This window comes from Octodon degus, unplaced genomic scaffold (genome assembly GCF_000260255.1).
Source record: "Octodon degus isolate 3935 unplaced genomic scaffold, OctDeg1.0 scaffold00076, whole genome shotgun sequence".
Taxonomy (NCBI): domain Eukaryota; kingdom Metazoa; phylum Chordata; class Mammalia; order Rodentia; family Octodontidae; genus Octodon; species Octodon degus.
Window position 1 is genome coordinate 1,032,449 of NW_004524652.1, and position 10,884 is coordinate 1,043,332.

The following is a 10,884-nucleotide window of genomic DNA, read 5'->3' on the forward strand; positions in this document are numbered from 1 at the left end:
AAGAATGCAAACTGACACCTGACAGCGCCACAAGTGAGATTCTGCACAAGACCCTCAGCAACAATGCAACAGCCACAAGGAGAGAAAGCCAGCGTGGAGTGCCACACCTGCCCTGCTCTCTGTACCCTGGCCTTTCCACCTGCACACACCTTGCTGTTGCTGGTCACGGCAGCAGAATCCTTTCATGCCAGTAGGAGCAGGGTCCTGGCAGAATCCACAGATGCCTCGATGCAAGAGGCCAAGTCCTGGCTGCCCGTCCTCAGTGCAGAGCGTTCCAAAGCCCACAGCTAGATTCGGCCTATGACCTCCAACAGTGGAACAGCAATGTGCCCTCATGAACACTCACAAAATGAGACCTCGCGGAGGAGCCAACCACACTGCTGTCTTGCAGAGGTGACTGAGCCCGGGGTGCTCTGGGTGGTTCTCTTACTTGCTGCTGTCAATGCAACTTAACTCTCACTGGCAACCGTATTAGGAGAGCTTAGCACCAGAAGCTAAAGCAAAGCCACCACCACTTTTACGGAGCTGCATACCCACACATGCTCCATCAACCACCGGCTGCAGAGCAACTGCATTCCACAGTCTGGGATTACAGGCTCTTGTCACATATAACTTACCGTGTCGCCACCTGGCTGACAGCCTGCCAGAGAGGATTCCCTATTCCTTGGGTGTTTCACTGCAGACCTACTAGGCCATCAGGGACAGAGCAGCTCAGAGAACTACATGACACCAAAAGAAGACAGCCAGGTAGCAGCAGAAAGCAATGGTACACAGGAAGGCAGCACCTGGAGATGGCAGGTGTGCTGCAGCTGAAGCCCAGGGACACACCCTTCAGACCACTGTGAGACAAACGCCTTAGCCCATGACAGCTGGGCGGACCTGCACCTCAGCACAGGTGTCTCCTGAATTCTTTGAGGTTTTACCGTCATTCAGACCCCCAAGTTCAGCTCTAGCTCTCCTGGGAAACTGCAATCAAGCCTCCTGTCACACCTTGGACCTGCTGGGCCCCTGGAGAGCTGTGGTGGTGACCTTCAGAAAGTACTCAGAACGAGCAGAAGGGGCTCCTGGTGTTCCTTCAGGCCGACACAGGAGATGTCTGGAGCCTACAGACTCACGTCAGTCCCACCTGACACCCTGTTCTTCTGCACATGCAAGACAGAAGTGGGGAGGAGGAGGAGGCGGAGGAGGGGGAAGAGGAGGAGCTGGCGGCGGAGCAGGAGGCGGCGGCAGCCAGAGCTGTGTGGGCCAGCACCAGAGTCCTGTCATGTAACGTCTGGACTCCGCCCAACCCTCTGACACCCTGCACAACCCCAGCTCAATTCGGCCAGCTCCACCATCCTATCATGTATGTCATGTCAGAGCGGCCACTCCTGGCCAACTGCCACCATCCTACGCAGCCACAGGCCACACTATCACCAAACCGTGTCTAACTGTGCCCCTCAATTTCTACTCTTCTCTGCAGCAGCACCACTGTGGACATGCGACCACATTGTATCTGACGCGCACAAGTCCATGACACACTGGACAAGGGCAGCAGGCGGGGAGGTGACATGTCCCTCCGTGCTGGGCTGTACTGAGTATGGCCACACAGAACTCTGGGCACTGTTGGTGTGGTCGTGTGTGAGCCTCCCATGGGCTGCCAAAGAAGGGCCCTCCTGCAATCTACCCTGTGTGGCTGGGCGCCAGCAACCATCTCCAGAACACCTGAGGGTGAGGACAAAGGTCTGCGTGACACTGCCATTGACAGGGACCACAGGACTTAGCATGACTCAACCCTATAGCTCAGATTTGTCTCACTGCAGTGCTTGGGAGATTTCACTTGATGTTTAAAGAAATGAAACTTTCTCTGAGTTTTTCGGGGACACATGCAGAAAGTTCACTTAAGTAAGTAATCTTCACAGTCTGAGAACATCAATTTAGCAAAACGATACCAGCGTGCTGGTGCTAGCAGGAGGCAAAAAGCAGCTGCCATGTTTAGCGGAGCTGATCCAGAGAGGGGCACCAGCCGTCTCGGCAGCCAGCCACTCAGGGCTGGGTCAGCACACGGGCAACTGACAAGCGGCCCAGCTCCGGCTCTTGCTCCAAGGGAGCGGCTTCTGCCCAGCAAGCTCCACACCTAACTGGAAGAGGCCGGAGCACTCGTTCCAGCTTTCAGGAACCGTGTTCACGTCATTAAAACGGTAGCAGCAATCAGCAAGGACTGGAAGTGCGACTTGGCAGTGCGCACTGCAGCTGGCAGTCCTCAGGTCCCACTCCATGGGTACAAACGAGCTCAGGGAAAGCATGTGGGGAGAAGCACGCTGATGCTTTCTTCCTTGTTATTCCGCAAAGGACACGGTATAAGGACTACTCCAGTGTCATCAGCTCTGTGCTAGGTGTCGTGTTCTCTGGCAGGATTTTTAGTCTGCAGGGGGAGAAACCTGAAGGCTGTGGCAGCTGCTGGCGTCCTGAAGCCAACCCTCCTGTGGACAGAGGGTGCTGCACACAGCTGTAAGGAGAGCAGCTAGGGCAGACGGTGCTAAGTGGACCCAGCACCCATTCTTTCCATTCTTCTTAGCAGAAGTCTGTTGGCCCAATTCTACACGTCAACAGTAGCGTGGCTTCACAATGCTATTATAAACCTGTTCACAGCACAGACAACACGTCTACTGAATCCTGCATGTCGACACCAGTCTCCTGCTACAACGTTTATCACAAAACCGTGTACAGTACAGACAATACCAGTCACCTACGCAACATCTGTTCTCCCTGGTCTGAACCCAAAACTTGATCTTGTTCAGGGCAGCAATGTGTCCAAGTGTTGCATTCACTTCCCAGCCTAAACTACAGTGAGGGATGACCACGTCACACTAATCCAGCCAATCAGGATTTAAAAGGTGTCACAGGATGACCCTTGGGAAAGCCTTAAAGGGGCAGGACGAGCCAGCTCCTGCTTTATGCCCTGGGCCTTGCTCTTCTTCTTTCCTGGTAGAGTCCATGCTGGATGTGGGGCGGCCTAAGGCCCCTCCCTCCTGGATGCAGCCACGTGCAAGAGTGCTGCAGCTGGGCACGACAGGATGAACGCAGCAAGTACTCACAGTCTGTCGCGTACTCCACCTGGGAGGGCTGTGTGGGCGTACCATCTGCAGTGTGCGTGGGGGGGGCAGAGCTGTCAGCTTGTGCTTTACGCACCAGGGCTGCCAGGGGGTGATCTGGATCCACCACCTTCAAGGGCTAGGACAGAAAGACAAAGGGCCCTTTGTCTAGCATGTTTTATGTGTGAACATGAAAAAAAGGGCTCAACTCAACAGTACAGTGTAGCATACGTAATGTAAGAAAATCGTAACTGTACACGTACACGTACACACACAAACACACACACAGAGAATGACAGCAGCCAGTGCCAAAGGGGAGTCACCTACAGCAAGATAGAGGAAGGAGTCATATGCACTTGTCTCAGACAAGCGAGCCCATGCAGGCAAAGCAGAAACCTAGACCGTGTTTCAGAAATAAAAGGTACAAGGAGGGCAGGGATACAGAAAGGTGCAAGGCTCAGGGTTCAAGCTCCAGAACAGCAATAATGACCCAAGAGACTGGACCAGAACCACAGCCTGGACAAGGCACTCTCTTGCAAGGATGTCTGCCTGATAGCTGCCTGTCCAAGCCTAAACTGACACTCCCGTGTTACTGACCCCCAAACAGGGAAGAGAGGTCTGGGATCACTCTGATCTGCCTCGGAGGCTCTGTGTCCCTTTATCACCTGGATATGTCACCTCAGTCAGAGCCACCCATGTGCAGAGTGTCGCCCCCCATTCGTTCCTGGAGCAAGCCTTGCATCCCAGAGCTACTGCCTGCTCCCCCACAGGCGGGAGTCTTGCCTCGCCACAGGCAAGTGCTCAGCTGGCCCAGACGAGCTCAGGGCGCACATGGCTTGATCTCTGTGACAACCACGAACGGCGGGCCTCTGCTTTTTTACACATCACAAAAGGCAGGCTGGGGACAGCACTGTTGTTGTGAAGAACACTGCAGCTCAATGCCGAGATAGTACCTTCATAAGCTCCTCAAGCCGGCTGCTCTTCTTGGAGGCAAAGAGAGATGGGTGCAGGTAACTACCATCTTCCTCCTCATCCTCATCCTCATTGTCAGAGTTTGTTCCTGACTCTGAAACAGAAAGCACATTTCACTATTTTCTTGTCACTGTACACATGGACCACCACACTGTCCTCCACATGTATGTGCAAGTAACTTTTGAGATACGTGTTGGTAGAAGGTGACAACAGTCCTAACGTGCTGTGCACACACTCTTAGCAGCCGTCCAGGGCAGAGCTGGTCAAGGTCATTTTGGTGCTCTGCGTGTACACACCCATGGAGCACACTCCCCAGTCACCTAAGTGGCTCGGAGGAGAGCCAGGCGGGAAGAGAGCTGGCCCTCACCACTGCCCATGTCACAGCCTGCTGAGCTCTGACAAGTCTGGGGTGCTGTAAGAGCTCTGGCTGTCATTTTTTTTTTTTTTTTTCACTCAGAATTGCAGGACATGTCCTCATTCCCTTGTGGGGATTGGCTGACAATGTCATCTGTCATCACCAGGTGGCTTTCATTTATTAAAAAGCAAAATCTCACTGAATCATGAAATGTCAAGTAGCACCAACAGGAAAAAAAAAAAAATCAGGACAAGACTGCAGAAGATGTGATCAGCAATGAGGGGATTTATTCATGTAACTGTCTTAAGATGTGTTTTCAGCCAAGAACAGGAGTCTGAAAGACACATGGGGAGGCTTGCCCCTAGATGCCACTCAGGAGAGACACACCTGCCCTCGACAGAAGCCCACTAACAACACAGCCAGCTCATTTCCCAGACCCTGTGTACAAGCCCTCGCACTGGCAAACAATCCGACAAAGTGCGAAACTCACCATTTTCTCTACAGAACATTAAGCAAGCCAAGCAAGAGAAAAACTTTCCTACCTGGACAGTTCTGTTTGGGTGGGGTTAAGAGTTAATTTTACTACACCTACATTTAAAATACATCAGCTAAGAATCTACTACAGGTGCTCCAGCAGGACTGCTGGCCACGCCTCAGCAGCAGGACTCTGCACAAAGCCTCCAGCCTAGATCTGAGGTGGTATCCCTCCATTCTTCCCAAATGATTCTCCCCAAGTACCACAGCCCGACAGGCTCCACACCGAACCAAGAAGCAGGCCCACGCACTTTTTTTCTCTTCACTCTTGTTTTCAGCCAACACGGTATACCGTCCTTCCTTCATAGCCTTCTGGATGAACTTGTAGTAAGGGTTGAGGTAGTGATCAAAGCGTAGGAAGTCAAACTGAGAGTTCCGGGCCTGCTTCGCTTTCAGCATTATTTCAAACTGTGCTCCCTGCTTGCACACAAAGTTGGCTGTGCGCTCGATGATGGCGTGCATCTTGGCAGTAGGTGGCTATGAGAAAACACACACCAGTGTTACTGACCTGTCCTCCTCTGATCTAACTACGATGGGCGCAGACTTGGTTTCACCATCCACCCAAATGAGGGAAGAGCCTGACCTAGACATGATGACAATGCATCCGAACCTTGCCAGTACTGATGGGGAGACACGCCCAGGACATGGGTCACCCACCTCTGCAGAGACCCACCGGAGTGAGGCTTTTCTGTACTACATCAACATGTTTCTAAGCTACCTGGTTACTGTGGTGGGGTGACTCTTAGGAAGGGTCCTGACTCAGAAGATGCACTCAAACCTTTTACCTACACACACACTTTCCCAAAGGGCGAGACACACGTTTCAACACTCCTCAAAGATGGAAGACTCCCTCTTGCCTCTTTCCTTCCTTGGCAGCCACACAGCTTTCCTGTTGTGGAGGTCCCTCCTTCCAACCAAGCTCTGGGAGGGGAAACCCCAAGCTCATGCCAAGACTCTTCTGCACCTCACCATCTTCAAGTGCCTGCAAGACGCAGGTTTAAGTTGTGCCGTCAACTTAAACCAGAGTCCCAGACTAGGGCCGCCTGGGTGCCCTGCCTAGAGCAGGACAGGGCTGGGCACGTGCAGGTGGCGGGCCCTTTCCTTGCCTTCTGTCCCGTTTCCCACCAGCACCACGCCGCTGTCCTCACTTGCTGAGTCTTGCCTACCATGTCACGTGCTGGCCATGTCCTACCTGTGCAGAGACCGTGCCAGACCAGAAGCCAGATGCTACATCTCTCAAATACTTTCAATAACAAAGAGATTCACACTAGGAAATTACATGAAAATAAAACTGGGAATTATTCTCATTAAACATGGGCAGTTAACAATTCAACATGCTCACTGTAGTTTCAGGGTCTCATCCTTCATAAAATACAAATGACTTACTTTCAAAATTTAATTTCAGAATTAATAATGTTCTTCACATTTAAAAAGGATAAATGTCTATAATTAAACTTATTTAGATCCCCAAATAAATTAGTCTGTTAAAAAGTCATTGTGCACTGCAATAGGCATCTGATGCATATTTTCACTGGCTTTAGCTAAACAGGAGGATTCCTTCTGAAAAAACAATGGCATAGTTCCATAAACACAGCAATGACTAAGGATCCCTTTAGAATAATGATCCTTCAGAGAAAATAGGCTACTCACCAAACCAGCTCTGGGTATGATATATGGAAAAAGTAGGCCCATTAATGTCGTACATATCCTAGGGCCAGCCTGAGACCTCAGGGGACTAAAGCGCCTGCTTGGGCAGAGTGTAGGAGCTGGGGTTCAATCCCTGGCATGCCATGCCGGCCCCACCCCTGGGGTTCAATCCCTGGCATGCTGAGATAGTGATTGAGACTGGGTGTGTTGGCACACGCCTGTAGTCCCAACTCCTAGAAGGCTGAAAACAGGAGGATCACTGAGTCCGAGCTACGTAGTGAAACACTGTAGACCCTGTACTAAATACATTTTTAAAAAAAAGTACTATCCTAACCACAATGGCTGAAACTCAAAAGCACCTTAATGAACAGTTCAAGATCTGCTATCAGATTAATAGCATATGAAAAAAATATCTGGCTTGAACAAAAACATTCTTTTCCATGTATTATGCAGATTTAGACACATTATTTTCTACCTGAGAGTAAGTACCAGGATTGTTCCCACTATACAGTGGTATCTCAAAGACAGAGGCAGAGGGGCTGTAGGGGTGCAATACATGTTGGCTCTATCTCAGCACCAAAGAACAGCTGACAAACTCAACACATCCTGTGCATGAGGTACAAAACCACCTGACAGAAGCCCGCAGGTAAGAAGGCCCACGTGCTGAAGCAGTGAGTGGTGTGGAGTGGTGGGTGTCTCAAAGTGCATCCCTGTGGGCAGCCAAGGACTGGGAAGTGGGAGAGCAGAGCCAACAGCCAGGAGGCCCACAGAGACGGACACTCTGGACTCGGGTCCAGCAGGCGACCCTTCCACCTCCACCCCACGATGGCCAAGCACAGCACTCAACCAGGTCGAGCAGGTGGCCAGATGACTGGCTGGTAGGTGGGGGACCCCCTGGAAGGTGTAGCATGGGAGGAGCTGGAAAGTGAGCCCAGCTCCCTGGGGAGCAGCTGGGCAGGCCTTCTCCAATGGGGAAGAAACACGAAATGCCCACTTTGCCCAACATTAGATCTTCACAATCCAAATGCAGGAACAAAATCACAGAAGCAGCAGTAGTAGGGGCAGGAAACACGGGAAAATTCCAATCTCTTGGGAGCAGTAAAACAATTCCTAAGCAAGCTTCGGAAAGCGATGGCACAGAAAAGTGGTGACCGACAGGACCTGGCAAGTCACAGGAACCTGCCGGGAAGGAGCCCCACAGTTACGAGATGGGCACCTAGACAAACACCACAAGCCAGAGGGCTGAGGTGCTGGGCAACGGTGAAGGATCCTCCCCAGGGGCCTGAGTTTCCTCCTCCTGCCACCCCTCACACAGTGTGGCACTTACACCGTGATGACAGCACTCTCACCTACACTGTGCAACCAGATCTTTAAGGCTGAGCTGGCTGCTCAGCTGACTCCTCCTGCCTGAGTCAGGGCAGCTCCTCCTAGCCTCTCTAAGCCTCACTGTACCTCATCTGAATCCCGGGTAGCAACTGTATCACTTTTGTTACTGTGAGCACCAGGTCAGACATCTGGACGCAGCAGCTCTGCTTGATGCCTGGCACACAGCATGTGCGCAAAACGCACACGTGATAGTTAACCTAGCAATCCAAAATGCTGCATCCAGCAGCAACTGAGCTTCTCTATGTCCCTGAGGCAGTTTGCCTTACAGTGTTTTCTAACAGGCCTGCTGAGCAGCATGGCTTCTGGGCCCACAACTGACCCGGGGCTGAGAGAAGTAAAACCTACACCAGACAGGAGGCAGGTGACTGGCACCAGCAGACATCACTCCTCAGCACAGGCTTGGAGCCCCACATGCCACCTGCAGGTCTCAGGAGATAGGAGGGCAGGACAGGATGTGGGGGATGCATTCTCCACCCCCCCACCCCCACCTCCAGCTGTTGTCAAGCACCAAAGCCATAGGAGCCAGGCAGGGTCTCACATGGGACGCTCAGGCTCTCACATGCAGGCTTCAGACCCTGAGAGCCTGAAAAGACCTGCTGCAGTCTGTCCAGGGCAGTGCCTGGTCACCTTGCCATTGAGCAGGGCCCAGCATGCAGTCAGCAGCCGCTGACACATCCACACACATCCCCAGGAGTGGACAGTGTGGTAAGAGGTGGCGTGATGGACCATTGCCCCCTCACTGGTCACATACAGAGAGGAAACAAAGATGTAGACCAGAGCCAAACAGGCCCCAAAGGCCTCCTCTAGACATGAGAAGAAGTGTCAGCAAAGAAGCAGTGCCTGCACACAGTCCACCACAGCCTGCCAGCAACTCAGTGATGCTCCGGCCAGCCCTTGGGCTAAGAGGGACACAATGGAGCAGGAAAACCACTGCACCTCTGTATTTATACTTGTAGGCACCTGAAACTCCTTTTACCCAGAGTGAAGCTCCAGAGAGGCGAGCTCACGTGAAGGTTTTAGCATCAAGTATGAGAAATGGAGCGAATGATTTCAACAATCTCCTGTGTGGGCAGAGACAGCAGGGAAATGCTGTCTTGTCATTTGCCTTCACCACCCCAAAAGCAGGGGAGACGGCAAGGCTGGGGACGTTACACTGGAATAACCTGGAGAGGCAGCAAGCAGCCCTGGAGAGGATGGCGGCTGCCGCCTGCGAATGACTCAGCACAGCAGACACACACAACCCGGATACTCATGCCTCAGCACTGAGGTCTAGCTTGGAAATGTTGCAGGAAATATTTTTTGCTGAGCATGAATACTTGAGAAACACTTCATAGGCATGCATGTATAATAAAGGTATTTTAAATATCCCCAATAAGCATACAAAAGCCCTGTAAGAGCCAGCTATGGTGGTGCACACCTGTAATCCTGACATTCAGGAGCCTAAGGAAGGAGGATCACCTAGAGCCGGAGGCCAGCCAAGTACACAGTGATGGTTACTGTAAGCACCAGGTCAGGCATCTGTGCACAGCAGCTCTGCTTCAAGGCCAGCCTGGACTGCACAGTGAGCTTTTGTCTCAAAAAAAAAAAAAAAAAAAAAAAAAGGAAAGAAAGAAAAAAGAAAAGACAAAGTCCTATAAAGTATAATAACAGGTAGGATAGTTAAGACCCCAAGTCTGCTGTCCTGTCTCTGGTCAACATTTTGTCACCTTCAAAAGTTATAATTTCCTCACCTATAAAATAGGGAAACAATGGTGCTGAAGTCATAAAGTTGCCAGCATTACATAAGAAGATGCACTAACAAGTATCTTAACCCAGGGCTGGAAAGGAGAAATCCCTCAAGAAATGTTCACAAACCAAACCAAACCCAATCAAACCAAACCTGTTTGCATGGCACCTGTCATAACTGACCTAAACTTAGCAACTGAGACTACGGTGAGATCACATGGGGCCTCACCTTGGCTGTCCTCCTTGGAAGGCAGCCTGCACAGGCTTGGAGACAAATCACAGCAGGGGACACTGCCCAGAGGGCAGAAGGTAGAGATTAAACACCCAAGAACCACACTAGAAGACACCAGAGCATGGGACCAAGCTGTGCACCCGGGCACCACCAGCTCCGACACAGTCCATTCACTCCAGGTGAGCTAGGGCTGGACCCACGACTGCCCACACAGACCCAGCATGTCAGGCACCTGCTTAATGCCACGTTACTTCCAAGCAAACAGTGGGGTGCAACCTTCTCCCCATCAGCTTGCATACCCCATACTGCCTGATCTACTGGCAGCAATGAAGATGCACAATGCTCATGAAGGTGCTACGTACCAGCTCCACATCTGGGGGGACGTTCAGTCCCAATGGGGCTATGAAAGGCTCCTCATTTTCTTCCAAACTTTCAGCCTCATTTTTTTCTGTAAAAAAGAATTAAAAAGTTCAGACTGACAACTGGGCAAGAAGGCATCACAGGTGGACAATGATCAGGAAGTGTGGCGACAGCTTTCCTGCTCCTCACCTCCCTCTCTCTGCCTCCTGAACATACTTTTTTCTCCCGCTCAGCCCACCCCAGAGCAGAGCAAACCTTCCTATTCCAGAGAGAGGAGGAGGAGTGTGCTGCAGGGTTTGGTGCAGTATGTGTCCCAAGATATGGTGCAGGGCCAGAGGTGGGAGGGGATAGGTGACAATTCCATGGGGCAGGATGTGCCATGCCTGGTAGAGGCCCAACACGCAAGTGGGGCTCAATGGCACCAACACCCCCAACTGTTCAGTGGCTTCTCAGCTGTGAGTGGCATAATGCAAGGTAACCAGTTCTTTGAAGCTAGTCTCTTTTCATAGAGAAGTTGATTTACATTGCCATTTCTGTCTCCAGTAATGATTCATTCAACAAATACTTGTCTGTGTACTAAACAAAGTACTATATTTAAC

General features: G+C 51.5%; 1 protein-coding gene and 1 non-coding gene across 8 annotated transcripts in view; both read right to left on the reverse strand.

Annotated features, from left to right (window-relative positions):
• The window catches only part of Sfswap (splicing factor SWAP), a 65,294-nt gene that overhangs the window by 44,906 nt on the left and 9,504 nt on the right, over positions 1-10,884 (reverse strand). For all 7 annotated transcript variants that reach the window (XM_023720507.1, XM_004635850.2, XM_004635849.2 and 4 more), the window contains 4 exons: positions 10,288-10,373; positions 5,187-5,412; positions 4,028-4,140; positions 3,078-3,213 (listed from right to left, as the gene is read on the reverse strand). In XM_023720507.1, coding sequence (XP_023576275.1) covers positions 3,078-3,213; positions 4,028-4,140; positions 5,187-5,412; positions 10,288-10,373 — 561 coding nt within the window. The remainder of the gene's footprint in view (positions 1-3,077; positions 3,214-4,027; positions 4,141-5,186; positions 5,413-10,287; positions 10,374-10,884) is intronic.
• LOC111818004 lies at positions 4,497-4,570 on the reverse strand. Its single transcript, XR_002822086.1, has one exon. It is a non-coding gene; the product is annotated as a small nucleolar RNA SNORD96 family (small nucleolar RNA).